This window comes from Eurytemora carolleeae, unplaced genomic scaffold (assembly GCF_000591075.1).
Source record: "Eurytemora carolleeae unplaced genomic scaffold, Eaff_2.0 scaffold585, whole genome shotgun sequence".
Taxonomy (NCBI): domain Eukaryota; kingdom Metazoa; phylum Arthropoda; class Copepoda; order Calanoida; family Temoridae; genus Eurytemora; species Eurytemora carolleeae.
In genome coordinates this window covers 110,842-128,266 of record NW_019397504.1, presented here as the reverse complement: position 1 = coordinate 128,266, position 17,425 = coordinate 110,842, and the positions used below count along the sequence as shown (strand labels likewise).

Here is a 17,425-nt window from a genome sequence, read left to right as displayed (position 1 = left end):
AAACAAATTTCTCGCAACCAAACAAAATTTATTTCTCCATTTGATGTGATCATGAAAAGCTTAGTGTCATAGACCATTGATATTTAAACTATGAACTTTGTTACCTCATTTGGTCAAAGATTAAAATATAAATAGTTTACACTATCAGGTTGCAAAGCTACATGTATTTCAAAATTAGAGTCAGTATTGAGTAATTATTTTCTTTATTAGAGGCTTTAATTTTTTCTTTAACCAATATATGCTCAACAGCAGGAGAAAGAGGAGAAGGAGGAGAAGGAGGAGATGGAGGAGAAGGAGGATATGGAGGAGAAGGAGGAGAAGGAGGAGAAGGAGGAGAAGGAGAAGAAGGAGGATAAGGAGGAGAAGGAGGAGAAGTAGGAGATGGAGGAAATGGAGAAGAAGGAGAAGGAGGAGAAGGAGAAGAAGGAGAAGAAGGAGAAGAAGACAAACAGTTCATGATTTTATTCAGACAAACAGTTCATGATTTTATACAGACAAACAGTTCATGATTTTATATAGACAAACAGTTCATGATTTTATACAGACAAACAGTTCATGATTTTATACAAACAAACAGTTCATGATTTTATACAGACAAAGAGTTCATGATTTTATACAGACAAAGAGTTCATGATTTTATACAGACAAACAGTTCATGATTTTATACATACAAACAGTTCATGATTTTATATTGACACTACTCCTGAAAACCTGAACAGACAGACTCCGTAACAGACAACACCTTAGTAGACATACACCTTAACAGACAGACACCTAAACAAACAGCACTTGAACCGACCAATTTAAAGACACAAACAGACACACACCTAGAAGACGAACACGAACCGAACAAACAGAATACTCGTAACTATTCTTTAAAGTATGAATGGTGTGTAAAAGTACTAGATCATGACATTTAAAACCTAACATAGTAATCAGAGAACGGGAATACAACAAAAAAAATATTAAGTTGAAATAATATTCGAAATGAGAAAGTAAAATATGCTAAAAAAATAAGCCTGTTTTGTTTGCTTCAAAATAGAAATTTTTAGATATTTTATTCTTTTCATGTGTTTTCCCTGCTTATTTCTATTTTCTCTAATGAGTATGTATTGGTGTCAGGAAACTTTGGGTTTTAATTACCCATCTTTACACGATATTGCATAATGTATGTATTTAGTACAGTAGGAAGCATAATAGTGTGGACTGTAATGACGACTCGCACACTTAAGTTATCTTCTATTTAATAAAACATGACATTCGTATATATATGTTGCGTATAGCCGACCAAACGGCTGGACCGATTGGACTAACATTTTTTGTGGACACTCATGAATGGTCAGGGAGGTTTTGGCAAAAAAAATTAAAATATTTTTTTTTCAAATATTTAAAAAATATTTTTTTCATTTTTAAAAAAAATATTATTTTTTAAAATTTATTTTTCCACGGGCATTTCTGGGCTATTCAGCTAGTGTGCAATAAACATAAACACACTTATTATCTATCTAATATGTAAATATATAACTAATTATTTCAATTACTTGGCAAATTTTCTAAATACTAACCTAAACAAATCCTAATTACTCCAGAACACCTACAAAAGTGCATTTGGAATGTATCATGCAAAACGCAGAGCTGATGATGGCGCCTTTACTGTCCCATTTCAAAATTATAAAGTGTCAAAAATTCTGTAGAGCCATAGAAATATGTGTTGAGCTTTGGAGTTAAATATAACATAATTGCCTGGATCCATTGAACATCAAAATAAAAAAATATGTAAAAATATGATTATAAATATGTTGTTTTTAAGCGTTAAAAAATCTATAAAAACTTTTTAAATAATCTGATTTTACAATAATGAAAAGAACACATATTAAAATGATTGATAATTATTTCAACAAATCCTTTTGTCAGACACAATATGAAGTCTTTTTAATTTACTTAATAAAACGTAATATTTGGTCTGAAATCATTGGAGCGAGATTGAAAGCAATATCTTCGACATGCAATCTAGAATTATAAATCTAGAATTATAAATCTAGAATTATAAATATCTGACTCTCCTTCAACACAAAAAAAGGTAATTTCCTAGAGAACACTTTTCGGACAACCCCCCCCCCCTCCTATTAATTGTGTGCGTGCATCTCATAACAAAAAGGCATAATTTGATTTATAGCCGCAACTCTCGGCCACCTAAGCTTGTCCTTCCTACGTTTTTCATTCCTTGGTTCCAGTAGCAACTACAAAGATTCTTCCTGATATTTATATTTCTTGGTTCCTGTTGTGTAACTACATAGATCCTTCCTGATATTTATATCCCTTGGTTCATGTAGTTCAAGTACACAGATCCTTCCTATTTTTTAATATTTATATTCCTTGGTTCCAGACTCCAGTAGCAACTACAAAGATCCTTCCTGATTTTTATATTTCTTGGATCCTGTAGTATAGCTACATAGATCCTTCCTCAGTAGCAACTACACAGATCCTTCATGATATTATTATTCCTTGGTTCCAGTAGCAACTACACAGATCCTTCCTGATATTAATTTTTCTTGGTTCCAGTAGCAACTACAGCGGCTGCCTGGTATGAATGGCGGCCATAATGTACCAGAAATCTGCTGGGGGCAGTTCCCACCCAATCCCCGCCCCTAGACCCAGGCCAACCCCCCACCAGGGCAACAGAGTGAACAGTCGAGCTTTGGAGCTCGAGGAGAGAACATTCACGCGCGCAAACAGAGAGATAGAGAGCAGCGCGCAGTTAGCGCACCGTGACCGGGATGAATAATTTATAATTCTGTTGAATTAAACCAAAAATGGGGAGCCCTGATATTTCTTGGAGGAATGATTTAAGCTACAGGTATATAGATACATTGATACAGTATTTACCAAAAATAGTTGAGATGAGGTTGAACGTTTGTGTGAAGTATAGAAAATCTTGAACTCATGAATTTGACATCCACACTTTAATAGATTTAAGGATTTATGACTGATCCTGCAATGATCAATGCTTGATCCCTTAATGATGAATGCTTGAGCCCTTAATGATCAATGCTTGATCCCTTAATGATCAATGTTTGATCCCTTAATGATCAATGCTTGATCCCTTAATTAATCTTGTCCTGCAGTTTTATCGAATTGAAATCAAATTAATCCGTATGCAAAAGATAAAGATCAATGCGTGATCCCAAATTTGAAAACACAACAGTTCTGACTTCAGAAGATTTTATTTAAAACAAACGGTTCGAGATTACAACATTTTATTTTCCTATTTTATCATTATATTTTGTTTCCACAAATTTTCGTAAAAAAGTAACGAAATGAATTGAGTTTTTGCAACAAACTCTGATTTTCTAATCCCTTTATCTGTACAAGTTGATTTAGTAGATCTTTGATATGTCATACTTTATATTCTGGTAGAATCAAGTATTGTAAGTTTGAAATATCAAAGGTTTACACAATCGGATTGTAACGATTTAGGGATTAGAAAATTTATGTATGTGGCAAAAACTCAATTCCTTTATCTAAATAATATTTTGAAAAACTTAAGGATATATATACATACAATAATAAACATCGGTTTAACAAAAACAAAAGCACTATTTAAAATACAGGAAACGAGCGAAGTAAAAAGTAAATATAGTGCCACAGATAAGTCTGTTTGTATTTGTATTAAAGATTTCAGATTTCTATTTTTGAGTTTTTGATCATCAAAACTTTATTGCTAAATTATGAAAAAATATTAATGCATAGTTTTGTTGATATTATTAAAAAAGTAATGGTCATACACAAGTTCAAAAATACATGGTGTGGTTTTAAACGCTGTTGTTATTTTGATAACCATTAATATAGCTTTGTTGATATCAATTCATTCGCGTCTATCGTTCAATAAATTTTTGTTGATAAACACCGTCTTTGTTTCCAATATTGTTCAGTAGCCATTCATACCTTTGTATCTTGTCCTGGGGCTTTTAGTCATTAACAATAAATTCATTGAGAACCGTTGAAAGCTTGGTTTAATTGCTTGATTAGAAGTAAAGCAAACCATATTGCTTTACTACCAACATTTTACTGCAATTTTCAAACTCAAATTAAAGATATTTCGTATCACTTAAAGTAAATAATTTCATTTCTTTAATAAAATTTATAGCGGATATAGGATATAGTAAATTAAATGTTAGAATTAATAACGATCAGATATGAATATGATGAATAAATTCAGCAATGTTTCAATCAAATTTTTCTATTTCAGATTAGAGTCGAGTCCTGAATTCTACGGTTTACCCCCTCTGACCAAGAAACCTGAGATCTCCTGTGTAAAACATGAACCTGGACTACCGGAGGATATCAGGGGGATCCAGAAGGTTCCTAGTCTCAGTGACCTCTCAGAGACAGACAGTGGGATTGACCAGGGAGGTCTTGGCAACTTCCAAACCTCTCCCTTCACTCCAAGTACAAATAAGAACTTTGGAGATGTGTTGAAGACGACCTATGTAACCTGGGATAAGGATAGTGAGAGGTTAGGTATACCTCGAGATCCTAGGCTATGGAGCCAGGATCATGTGTCTCATTGGCTCTCCTGGGCTATCAGAGAATTCTCCTTACAAGGTCCACATATTGATACATTTGTAACAAGTCTAAGTATGAGTGGTAGACAAGTTTGTTCAATGTCTAAAGAAGAATTTATCTCCAGAGCTCCTCCGTTCATGGGAGATATACTCTGGGCACACCTAGAGATACTACAGAAGGATGTGGAAAAGGAAAATGCCAAGGTTGAGAATGCTCCGACAAACTTCTCCGAACCCTACCATGTACCTGATCAGACCCACAGAACCTACACTCAGCTCAATCCTATCTCACCTTTGGGTCAACTTCCAACCTCAAACTCTTACTTAAACTCAAGGATCGATTACTCCCAGCCTAATCCAACAGATACTACTCAGTATGGGAGTTATCCTGCTCCTCAGGTCAAACCTCCTCCTCCTCCAAGGGTACCTGTTTACGGTCAGTATGACGGGTATGGATACCCGCATACATACCAGCCAGAGCATTGGGGTCAACATGATCTCTACCAGACTTCTTTACCTATGCATCATCATCCAGCCTTTCTCCAGAGAGAGGTTTCACCATCTCCAGGCTCAGATAACACTAGATCTCTTCTACCAAACTCCATTCTCACACAGTCCCCAGGAGGTCCTTGTTTTACAGGTTCAGGTCCAATACAGTTATGGCAGTTCCTCTTGGAACTCTTGACAGATAAGACGTGTCAGAGCTTCATAGCTTGGACAGGGGATGGATGGGAGTTTAAGATGATAGATCCTGATGAGGTAGCCAGAAGATGGGGAATCAGAAAGAATAAACCAAAGATGAACTATGAGAAATTATCCCGAGGACTTCGATATTATTATGATAAAAACATTATTCTAAAAACTGCCGGTAAACGGTATGTTTACAGGTTTGTCTGTGATATCCAAGGACTCCTTGGTTACTCTGCTGAGGAAGTTCACGCTATGGTTGATTTTAAACCAGAAAATCACAAGGAGGGTTGTGAGTAGGCGTGAAGAGTTTGAGATTATAACAATCAAAACCAACCAGGGATTCAATATATTTCTAAGATTTGGGACCTGAACCAAATCCAAGCCTTAAAATTTGCATTTATAAAAGATCTTCTGTATTGTACATATGTAAACAATTCAAACACGTTAGTTTACAGGTCAAATAACACGTGTCATGTATTTAATTATTTATAAAAAGATTCTTACTTATTTTCCGTGTATAAAAGCTTGCTCAAGTTATATTTTCTTACTTTTTACTTCATGTTTACGTACCTGTCTTTTGTACTGCCAGCCAGTACGATAGTTACGCCAGCGAATTACTTGTAGTCAAATAAATTAAAAAAAGGTCATCTGTCGAACAAAAATACACATTCGCTTTTTTGTTTTCCCCGCCATAAGTATATTTGCCAGGTGCCAAAACATCCATTTTTTTATTTTTTTTTTTTGACTGGATTGAACCTTTCAATCTTGCAGCTAACCAACCAAATTTGTACATACATACATACATATTTTGTTAATCCTAGCGTTGCCATGAATGGGGTGTACAGTGTACTGTACACTGTACATCCAGCATCTCTAGTTTAGGTACTGTACAATGTACAGTATTATATTTTCTTAACTACTACGTTGAAATACATTTGTTGATGAATAAAGTTTTTGGTTTATATCCAGTAATAGAGAGAAAGTACAAAATTTGTGACAATGTTCATATTTTATAATTCGAAACGTTATTAAAGAATTTCATAATTATAACATTTTTACATTTTTAGAAAATATTTTTGCAGCGTTTTAAAACAAAAGTTTAACTGAAGACGATTTTCCCCTTCTTTATTCTTGTTATATATTTCGTAAAATGAAATATAGAAGGAAATTTAATATTTCTTTTATCTCTTTTGTTGGGATTTCCAGATAACAAAACGGGGAAAGTAATTTTGGAAAAAAAAGGCATTTTAAAATAAAAAAAAACAAATTCGCATGAAATTTATTTGCTAAATATTAATCAGTATAATGTCCTTGATAAACTATATTTTTAATAGGACACCCTGTATAATATCCTATATATGGTCGGTTGGGTAAACAGATGAAGGTGAATGAATGCTGCCCCAACAATGCGCATTAAAGCGGCGCACGATAACTCATGTTCTAAACAAAACCACGTTCAGTCCTCTGAAAGCGTTGAAGTCTCTGATAATTTTAATATCATCCAGGTTTACCAGGTTTATCCAAACTTGGTTTCAGGTCGCTTTGCGCAATTTTTTTTTGTAACATTTTAAAACTTTTAAATATTACGACTGCAAACTTAATTTTCGTTCATAAAAAAGAAACAATGGAGGATTTCTGTTTTTATTCGCGGATTTACAAAAAAAATCTTTTATTTTAGATTTTTTTTGATTCAGACGTACCTAAACCTTTCCTTGGGTATCACAAATAGTATAAAAATGTGATAAGATAACCTTAAAAAAATTTCGGCATTTCCTTCGGAAGATTAAAAAAAACTAAGATGGTCTATAATTTTTATTTTACCTTATTTCTCTGAGTTGTTTTTTTTATTGGCATATCTTCAATATTTTTGCCTCAATACTATTACTGCGAATTATTATTTTATATTTCATGTCGTGCAGAAAGAACAATTTTAAGAGGATACATTGCTCCTAAATATGTTTGTTTTCCCGGTTGAGGGGGCTTTTTAATCCCCCCCCCCTCATCTTTTAGTGTGTGGATTGTGTACAGAATTTAACTCTTATATTCTGGAGAGCAAATAACTTACTTATACATTTAAAAGTCATTTTTTTTACAAAAGTTTGATGTTTTAAAAATTTTATAAAAATGTTAGGAAGTCATTTTGTCAGACTAAATTTTGTTAAAATAAGTATTATTATTATTTAAGTAATAAGTGACCCACAATCGAAAATGATATCTTGATTTACAAAATGAATTATTGAATTTTACATATATCATAAACTTGTTCTAAACTTTGGTTGGGAGACGGAAATGCTTTAGCTTGGTAAAAAGCTTAAATTGAAAACGTTGGTTTTTATAGGAAAACCTTTGTTTTCTAGGCAAAGCTGGATTTTTAAGCTAGTTATATTTAAAGTACTAAGTTCACCAATCAAATTTGGATATGTGAAAATGATTAGGACAAAGGTAATTACTTAAAAATTCTAAGATGAGTTGACCTACTTATGTAGAAATGTGTATTCATTGATTTAATTTGAAACATCTATCATTAAACAATACCAAATTATGCATTTAGTAGAAAAGTACTGTTTAAACTTTATTTGTAATTTTAATGTTATTTTTAATTTACTGAATGATAACCTAATTTGTAACCCTTCTGAATTTATCAATCAAATAAAATCATGTTCAGTATTTATTCAAGATTTGTGCACATATGAGTATAGGGTAAATATAGTAAAGGTTACGAAGTGGAAAAGCATTTCATTGTCCATTTTCAGATTCAAGTAGTCTTACAGTTTGCCAGTTCAAATCCCTTCTCATGCTCTTTACATCTAAAATATGAAATAGATATATTAGTTATGGAGAAAGTAATATTTGCAATTTTGCAATTCATAAGGATGCATTAAACTAAGATGTACTTACAGGTGCAACAGAAGAGCTGCGAGCACGGGTTTTGAGCTTGGCAAGAGCCTGCTCAGTGACATCAGCAGCCTCAGTGGAAGCAGAGAGAGAGCTTTGGGTTTGTCTGAACTTGGCAAGATTCAAAGCTGCAATCTCCTCTGCCTCTTCAATCTGTTTCTTGTATGACCTAATCTTGCCCTGGAGCTGATCAATTAGACCCTGCATGCGCTCATGGTTCTTCCTATCTTCATCCTGCTGATAAGTGAGCTCCTTGATCTTACGCTCAGATTTCCTCAGTGCCTTCTGAGCATCAGCGCAACGCCTATTCTCAGCATCCAATTCAGATTCCAGTTCCCTAATTCTGGTATCCATCTTGCTCATGGCCTTCTTTCCTCCCTTGAGAGCATTTTGCTCAGCATCATCAAGTCTAGCTTGCATATCCTTGACCTGGGCTTCAAGAAGCTTGCGGTCACGCTCAAGACATTGGGCCATTTCTTGTTCTGCACGGAGTTCATCAGCAAGACGAGCAGCATCAATCATTGCCTTTTGTGCCTTTTCTTCAGAAAGGCTGGCCTCAGAAGCCATCTCATCAAGGTCAGCCTAAATAGGGAAAAAGTATATAAATTAAATTAATAAAAATAAGAATAATTTTTCAATTAAATTGTATACTTACTGCAAGGGTATGAATTTCAGAGTCAAGCTTCATCTTGCCTCCCTGGATGGCCTGGTTGGTGCATGTCTGATCTCCGAGAGTTTCATTGGTATCAGCAAGCTCCTGTTCAACCATTCTTCTAGCTCTATCAGCCTGCTCCAGAAGGGTGCGAGCCTCTTCAAGAGCATTCTGGTTGGCATGAGCACGTCGATCAGCAACAATAAGGTTGTCATGAGCAACTTCCTTGGCGCGGTGAGCATCCTCAAGCCTTGCCTGAGTTTCCCTCAGGCTCAGCTGGTACTTCTTAATGATTTTCTGAGTTTCAGCATTTGCAGCATTGGCGTGCTCCAAAGCAGTATCAAGATCCATGACATCGGTTTCAAGCTTCTTCTTCATGCGAAGAGCTTCAGCTTTGCCCTTGGACTCCATTTCAATTGCAACTTGCATGTTTTCAAGGGCCTTATTCATGTTTTTCCTGGTAGACTCAAACTCCTCATCCTTCTCAGCCATTCTACGCTCAATTTCTTGTCTGACTTGGGTAAGTTCAAGTTGAGCTCTAAGGACCTTGTTTTCTTCCTGTTCAAGTGCTCCTTCAGCCTCAGAAAGTGCAGCTTCAAGTTCCATTTTCTCAGCTTCCAGACGCTTGCGAATTTTGTCAATCTCATGAATGGATCGTCCTCCTTCGCTGATTTGATCCATGATGTCCTTGATTTCATTAGAAAGACTTTTGTTCTCCCTGCGCACTTCTTCCAATTGTAGAACTGCCTCTTCATAAGCTGATTTAATTCTGAAAAGTTCAGAGGAAGCATTGCGGGTTTCCTTCTGACTACCATCTAGATCCATGCTGAGGCTGTCAACCTTCAACTTCCATTCTGCAACAATACGGTCAAATTGTTTAGCCTTCTTTTCCATTGAAGAGTTCAGGATCTGAGCTTGGTCTAGCTGAACAGACATGCTATCAAGATCACCCTGGAGTTTGGCCTTTGCTTTTTCAATTTGGTTAAGCTTGGAGCTCAGTTGATTGATGGTAGACTCAGATTCAGAAAGGCGAGCTTGCATCTTGAGTTTGGACATTTCAAGTTCTTCAGCCTTTGCTACCCCATCCTTCTCATACCTAGTTCTCCACATATCAGATTCTCCTTGGGCTTTATTCAATTGTCTCATCAAGTTTTCCTTTGCAGAGCACTCCTCATCAAAATGTTCCTTCATTCCATCAACCTCATGTTCAGCATTTCTGAACTTTCCAAGGAGAGACTGACGCTCCTTGGCTTCATCATCAGCAATTCTACGCTGCTCATCCAATTGGGCAGCAAGGCTAGATTTTACCTTTACCAGCATGTTAGCAGAGTTTTCAAGCTCTTGAAGTTGGCGGAGAAGGTCAGCATTCTCAGCAGCAATCTTCCTCTTGTTAGACTCAAAATCTCCAAGAGTAAGATTAGCTTCTTCAACCTTTTTGCCAAGCTCATTGAGTTGAGCAAGGAGATTTCTATGTGACTTTTCTGCAGATGCACCTGATCTATTGACTTCATCAGTGGCAGAGCGGACATCTGCAATTTCATGCATAATGTGTTGCTTGTCTTTCTCAATCTTTCCTTTCATTTTGTTCAACTGGTCAATCTGTTCAGTCATCTCAGCAATGGCATCCTGGTGTTTCTTCTTCAGGGAGATCAGAGTAGATTCTTGCTGAATATGAGCTTCCTCAAGATCTCTTCTCAGTTTAGTAACTTCAGATTCACGCTTCTTGTTAAGCTCAATCTGGGCATTTGTGGCACCTCCAGCCTCTGCCAATCTTTCTCCCAAGTTCTCAAGCTCTCTAGCCAAGTCAGATCTCTGGCGTTCAGCTTTAGCTCTGGCTTGACGCTCAGCCTCCAACTCCTCTTCCATCTCCTCAACTCTAGCCTGTTGTTCCTTAATGGATTTCTGTACTTTGGCAACAAGACCTTGCTCATCCTCAAGCTTGGAAAATAGACTAACACCATCCTTTTCCTTGCGAGCAATGGCACTTTCAAGCTCTTTTCTTGCTCTCTCAAGCTCTGCAACAGTTTCCTGAGTTACCTTAAGATCTCCCTCAATCTTTCTCCTCTCTTTTTCAACATTAGCTCTTCCTCTCTTTTCCTTCTCAAGAGATGACTCAAGCTCATCAAGAGTACTTTCAAGCTTGTTCTTGATCTGGGTAAGGTGGCTGACCTTATCTTCGGCTACTTGGAGATCTTCACTAGCCTTTGCAGCATTTTCATTAAGGTGCTTTTTCTCCTTGTTAAGCTTATTGATAACTTCATCTTGGTTGGCAACTTCATCATTGAGGCTTCTAATGGTATGGTCTCTGTTGGTCTTCTCTTGTTCCAACTTCTGGATAGCCATGTCAATATCTTCAATGTCCTTCTTTACAGAAACTACTTCTTGTTCTAGCACTTTTTTGTCAGCAGTTGCTTGCTGGCGTTCTTGCTCCTTCTGGATTAGGAGTTCCTGGGAGCTAGCAAGTTGAACCTCAAGATCAGCCTTCTGAGCAGACATCTTGGCTTGTTTCTCATGGTATTCAGACATATTTCCTTGTTCTTTTTCAATCTGTTTGATCAAGGCCTTAGTTTCTTCCTTGATCAACTCATTTTCCTCAAGTAGCTGTGCTTTTGTCTTGATCTGTTTTTCATAAGCACCATACTTTTCATTGGCCTGTTCCTCTAGAAGACGGAGTTCCTCTTCAGGGTTGGGCATGCCAATCATAGGACGAGTTTTCTGGATAATAACAAACCATCCCCATTCTCTCATGCTGACATACTTCCTAAAGTTTCTCTGACAAACCTTGATAAGTTCCCTTTGATCACGTCTCTTTTCATAGATAGACCTTTTGATTCTCTGGAGACATTGTCCTTGGAGATAGCGTACTAGCCTGATCACAATATCATCTCTCTTTTCCTCTAGGAAGGCTAGAGCACCAGCACGGAAGAATACAAGAGTGTGACCAAGACGGTACCTTTCACGTCCAAATTCAATTTTGTCCATCAAAGCATAAACAGCAGTTTTGTTATCTGAAGAGCTTGCAATTTCTGCTGCTCCAAGGATAGCATATCTGCTCTTGAAGTCAGGGTACACCATTCTGTTAGGGAATCCTCTCATACAGATTCTAATACCCTCAAGCACACCATTACATGTAAGCTGGTGCATGATAAGAGGTGGTTCAACATCTCCTGGTTTCTTGTGAGTGTTTGGCACAAGGCAACGTACAAAGTGAGGTTCACAGCTGTGAAGAGTGGTCATAAGTTCACCAAGAGAAACCAGGTAGACAGATGACACAGTCTTTCCACCTCCTCCCTTCTTCTTCTTCTTACCATCATCCTTTGGAGCAACAGAGGGCTGTCCTGGGTGGTCTTCCCAAAGCTTTACAAGGAGAGTAATAGTAGAAGTAGATTTGAAGATCTCTACAACAGTGTCATTTACAGGATCCTTGTTCTTCTCTAGCCAATTAGTAACATTGTAAGATACAATACCAGCATAATGGTTAAGGGCAAAGTGGGCATTCTTGTCAGTTTTGGACTGAGGCTTCAAAAAGACTGGTAGTTTACCAAGGGAAGCCTTCAGCTTTTCCTCAAAGGATTTGTCAGTGGCCTTGGGAAAAAGAGATTCTTCTTCCAGGATGGCCCAGATACCCATAGGTTTTTCAAACATAATGATACAGGCAGCCAAGTCCATACCAAAGTCAACCATTACCCAGTCAATACCTTCTTTGACATACTCCTCCTGTTCAACAACAAACATGTGGTGGTTGAAGAACTGCTGAAGCTTTTCGTTGACAAAATTAATAGAGATCTGTTCAAATCCATTGTATTCAAAGATCTCAAAACCTGCAATATCAAGAACAGCGCAAAAGTTGTTCTTCTTAAGAGTGGGGTCAATAAGTGTAGCATTACACTTCTCAATTAGCCACTTGAAGACTCTGTCAAAGATACCTCTGGCAATACCACCTACAGCATTAGTAGCCTGAACACAGGTTTGGCCCTTGGTCACCCACTCAGTACCGACCTTAATCCTGGGTTTACAGAAAGCTTTTATCATAGCACTAGCATCAACTCCACACAGGGCTGCAACCTTTCCAGCAAAGGTGTCAGGTCCAATAAGCTCACACTCAGCTTGGTCATCACGTCCTTTGGTTTTAAACTCAATTCCTCCAAAGGTCATGACTGCAGCAGTCAACATGTAACAGTCAAACTTCTCTTGTTCTTCAAAACCAAGAACATTAAAGGCATCCTCAGTGTATTCAAGCTCTTCATTGTCATCAATGGAATCTACTTTAGTTTTACCCTGTGAAACATAAGTGTAGTCATATATGTCAGAGCTCAAATGGCATTTGGTTCTCAGGCCTCCTCCAATGCCATCTCCAAAAGGCTGGAGAAGCTGGTAAAAAATATGGTAGGACCTCTCAACTTCCTGCTGTTCAGTGATACGGGACTTTTCCAAAAGGTAGGACACAATGTCACAACCAGCAAGTTTTCCAGAGGCGGTAAAATGGATACGGATAAACTTACCGAAACGGGAGGAGTTGTCATTCCTGGATGTTTTGGCATTACCATAAGACTCCAAAATTGGGTTGGTAGCAACAATCTGGTCCTCAAGAGAAACCTTCTTGTCAGACTTCTTGCTGCTGGTGGCAACCATAGCAAGATAGGTGATGACCTTCTTAGTGTTTTCAGTCTTTCCAGCTCCAGACTCACCAGTAATTAGCATAGCCTGATTCTTGCTGTTGTTCAACATACCTCGATAGGCAGTCTCCGCAATGGCCCAAAGATGAGGAGGGCACTCATTACGCCTCTTACCAAGATAAATCTTGGCAACTCTGTGAGTATACAGAGGGTAACGCTTGTAAGGGTTGACAACAACAACAAAGAGACCAGAATAGGTATGGATCATCTTGGCCTGGTAACGGGTTTTCAAGTTCCAGAATACAGAAGCATCATTAAGGAATGTAAGATTGACCATGTCTTCGCATTTCTCAAACTTGGGAGGATTGACCTTTCCAACCTCAGAACCTTTGTGAGTGAACTTTTCATGACCAACAGAAACCACACACTTGCTGGCAGGGTCTTCAAGGTCTCCGGACTCCAAGGCACCCTCGCGGTATCCTCCACTTTTGGGGTCTGGGATCCATACAGACTTCTTGGAATCATAAGGCTTCTGCTGATCAGCCCTCTTCATATCCATAGAAGGGAGCAGAAACTCAGTTGGGTCAGGGTCGGCTTGACCCGTCTTGGTGAGCTTGATATGACCAGGCATGATGGATCTAAACAAAAAAAAGGTTGTTTTAAATATGATTTAATTTTTAAACTAAAAAAATGTACATTGTACTTAATGAAGACTGGACACTGTACATAAATACAAGCACTTTCATGCATTTTTATTTTGATACTTTTTTGTTGTGTTTTTTTTTTTTTATTGAGAAAAGTTAAAAGGAAAACATAATTGCAAGTTTTAGAAAGAAATGGAATAGAAAATAAATATTTTTATATTCCATTTAGGATTGTTTGCTTATTTTAAAATACACATATGCTTTGGTATTACCCCCTGAGAGGAAGAATGATCAAAACTTTCTGTAAAAAATAAAAATTGTGTGTTTTTATTTTTTGTATTTTAGAAATTAAAAAAAACATATCAGCAGTATTCAGCAAAACGATATGGATATTTTAGCAGACATTATTCTGTATTGTGGCCAATCCAAAAATCATTGAGCAGTGAGATATTCTTGTTGATTCTTTTACTTAAAAAAATTGGAGTATTTTAGAAAATTTTGAAAAGGTGACCAATCCCATATATCCAAAGAAAAATCCAGATATCAAATCAATAAGATCATTGCAACAGTAAAATCAGAAAAAGCACTATTTTAGTAATTCGTTGGCAAATAAAATATATCTTTAAAAGAAAAAAAGGATTTTGCAAATGTTAAGCTAAAACTAAATACTTCAATGTCAAAAAACCTCTACAGTAAGTTGAACTTCGTAAAAGTAACCCCCTGTATGCAATTAGATTAACCCCCTGTATGCAATTAGATTAACCCCCTGTATGTAATTAAATTGACCCCCTGTATGTAATTAAGTTGACCCTCTTGTATACAGTAAATACCTTAAAACTGTGAAATAGGATCACAACAATTTAATCAAATTTGTGTATTTGATGATGCAACAAAGAAAAAAGTTTTACAAGTATATTAAAAATCAATTTATCAAGTGAAATGGGTCTGTGTACACTGCTCAATTGCAGTGTTTAATTTTCATTGGAGTAATTGAAATCATAAAATAAGTCAAACAGTCGTCTTCCTATTGCATAGAATTTTGGGCCTCGCTGATATGTGCAACTAAATTGACCTACCCACTCTGTGAAGCAAACTGGACTGAAGATACGGTTACCAGGACCTAGCTTATATACCAGGTATTGACCTGACCGGCCTCGTCCCTCGCTGGAACCTTTGAATTCTCGGCACACACACACAATTCATATTATTAGGGTTCGAACAATTTCAAATTTGTTTCGAACACTTCGAAATAACTTTAAGTTTTTACAAGAAACTGACAAAACTGTAACCTCTACTGAAAAATAGTTTTTAACAATTTAACAAAAAATGAAGAAAACCCTACAAACAGACAAACCTGCTGACCGTACACAGACACCCACCTACAATACTCCCATATCTAGTGCATTCCTTTATGGATACCTTTGTTGGGGAACTTTCCTTGAGGACTTGGGGAAATAAAGCAGTAAAAAATTCCCTACTGTTCCAAAATTGAAAATATAATGATTTAATACTCTTTAGATTTCTCCGATAGATTTGATGTAATTCTATACTGTTCTATTTTGCGATCAAATCCCCAGAAATTGCAAGTTTTTATTTTGAATTAACAAGAACTTTAGGAATTTACACGGAATTCGATAATTCTTGAATTAAATTGTTTCGGAGNAAGATGTTTATAAGAAAACGTAGATTTCAGAATGCTCTGTTAGAATTTCCTTATTATTTAAAATTTCACTCTATTACGTCAAAGCAGGAACATTGGGAGGAAGGATGAGAAGGAAAGGAGGGAGGTGTCGGGTAAAGTTTAAGGGAGGGAAGGATGAGAAGGAAAGAGGGGGGAGGTGTCGGGTAAAGTTTAAGGGAGGGAAGGATGAGAAGGGGAGGAGGGAGGTGTAGGGTAAAGTTTAAGGGAGGGAAGGAGAAGAGAGAAGGATGATAGCGGAGGAAAGAGGAAAAAGAAGAAAAAAGGTAGTTATGAAGTTGTAATCTTTATTGATATGTTTGTGTGTCCGATCATAACTCATGAACCCCTGGACTGGGAATAATGTTAGAAGTCGATCAAGTGCGGATAAACGGTCAGATAAACTTTTAGTAACCTTGGCAGCGCTGGGTTCCCTAGCTGGTTCACAATAAAAACATATTATTTGTAAATATGAAATATGTATAATGAGAATATATTATTTATATTATACCTTTTAAGGAATGAAATCTTGATGTAATTTCAGGTTATCTTTCATTTTAAAAGGGGGCATGCTCTATTCACAAAGGTATCCTTTTCTGATTGATAATATGGAAATATCGTCGTTTTTCATCTTTAAAAGTGTTTAATTCTTACAATTTCCCACATTGTATCTTGAGCAGAAATTGTCGCAATTAACTTTATAGAAAACTCCATTCAGAAGAAATCAATTATAATCGGAAATATCATAATATGATGGATTTATCATACATTCTTCATCCGACAAAGCTTTAAGCTGGGCACCGTTGTGAATCGAACATGACGTGTCATTTGAATTCACGTGTGTAGTCCCTTTAATAAGCAAATTTCAAATAAAAAATGGCGTCATATGTAAATAAAAACTAGAATGATAAAGAAGGGCCCGAAGCAGCCCGAATTTCACAACGATATTAAAGAACTGCAGAGGAATGGATTTGAACAGATCTGAAGTAATGATAAGACATTTAACAGCTGACATGAAAGCATTTTGGAATTTCACAATATTCTTATTTCTAAAAAAAATTTCTAGACTAAATCATAAAAAAATCATAAATCGTTTTTCCAGCTTAAAATTGTCAATATTTCACAATTTACTCCATAATATCTGTTGCATGAAATCCACAAGTTATTCGATAAAGAAGCCACAATTAAAAATAACAAATTCTTAAAGAGGAACCATCGATATCTCTTTCATTCTTGATATAAAACATCTTTTATAGAGTATTGTTGTTAATCGGACAGACAAGTCTTTCAATGGAGGGTAACTTAAAACTATGTCTTATATATAACACTTTTTGAGAATCAAGACACCTTGACAAAATATAAGTGTAGACGTTTAGACAAAGTAAGTCTTTGATGTTGTGCTTTAACATTTGTCAACACTCTTCACACTTTTTAAACTAGATTAGACAATGATTTGATTTGAAAAAGGAAATTGTGGTACATTTCTGTTTCTTTTTTAGATTTTTTAAAGGAATTGAGTCTTTACCACGAACTCAAAGTTTCTACTCATATATCTATGCAACATGATAGTGTACATTTTTGATATTTCTAACTTAGATTCAGTGATCTAACAGAATGCATAGTTTGAAAGATCTAAGGTCTACGACATTGGATTGCAAATATATAAGGATTAGAAAATCTGATTT

At 36.3% G+C, this 17,425-nt stretch overlaps 2 protein-coding genes across 2 annotated transcripts; one reads left to right on the top strand and one right to left on the bottom strand.

The window, feature by feature from the left end:
• The first annotated feature begins 2,699 nt into the window (after positions 1-2,699).
• LOC111714626 (protein C-ets-1) lies at positions 2,700-6,217 on the top strand. The gene is made up of 2 exons (XM_023489772.1): positions 2,700-2,857; positions 4,250-6,217. Exons 1-2 carry the CDS (start codon positions 2,814-2,816, stop codon positions 5,550-5,552), a joined length of 1,347 nt encoding a protein of 448 aa, XP_023345540.1. The 5' UTR covers positions 2,700-2,813; the 3' UTR covers positions 5,553-6,217.
• Positions 6,218-7,909: 1,692 nt separating this feature from the next.
• LOC111714625 (myosin heavy chain, muscle) lies at positions 7,910-15,195 on the bottom strand. Its single transcript, XM_023489771.1, has 4 exons — positions 15,139-15,195; positions 8,806-14,056; positions 8,154-8,732; positions 7,910-8,062 (listed from the first exon to the last, which is right to left on the bottom strand). The coding sequence occupies exons 2-4, from the start codon at positions 14,047-14,049 to the stop codon at positions 8,057-8,059; spliced, it is 5,829 nt and encodes a 1,942-aa protein (XP_023345539.1). The 5' UTR covers positions 14,050-14,056; positions 15,139-15,195; the 3' UTR covers positions 7,910-8,056.
• Positions 15,196-17,425: the final 2,230 nt, after the last annotated feature.

What these genes read in the sequence shown, in the direction of transcription:
- LOC111714626 (XM_023489772.1), top strand. Translation starts at nt 2,814, where the DNA reads ATGGGGAGCCCTGATATTTCTTGGAGGAATGATTTAAGCTACAG. An exon ending in AGGAATGATTTAAGCTACAG is followed by an intron (nt 2,858 to 4,249) that starts GTATATAGATAC and finishes TTTCTATTTCAG; the next exon opens with ATTAGAGTCGAGTCCTGAAT.
- LOC111714625 (XM_023489771.1), bottom strand. Translation starts at nt 14,049, where the DNA reads ATGCCTGGTCATATCAAGCTCACCAAGACGGGTCAAGCCGACCCTGAC. An exon ending in CTGAAATTCATACCCTTGCA is followed by an intron (nt 8,733 to 8,805) that starts GTAAGTATACAA and finishes TTCCCTATTTAG; the next exon opens with GCTGACCTTGATGAGATGGC.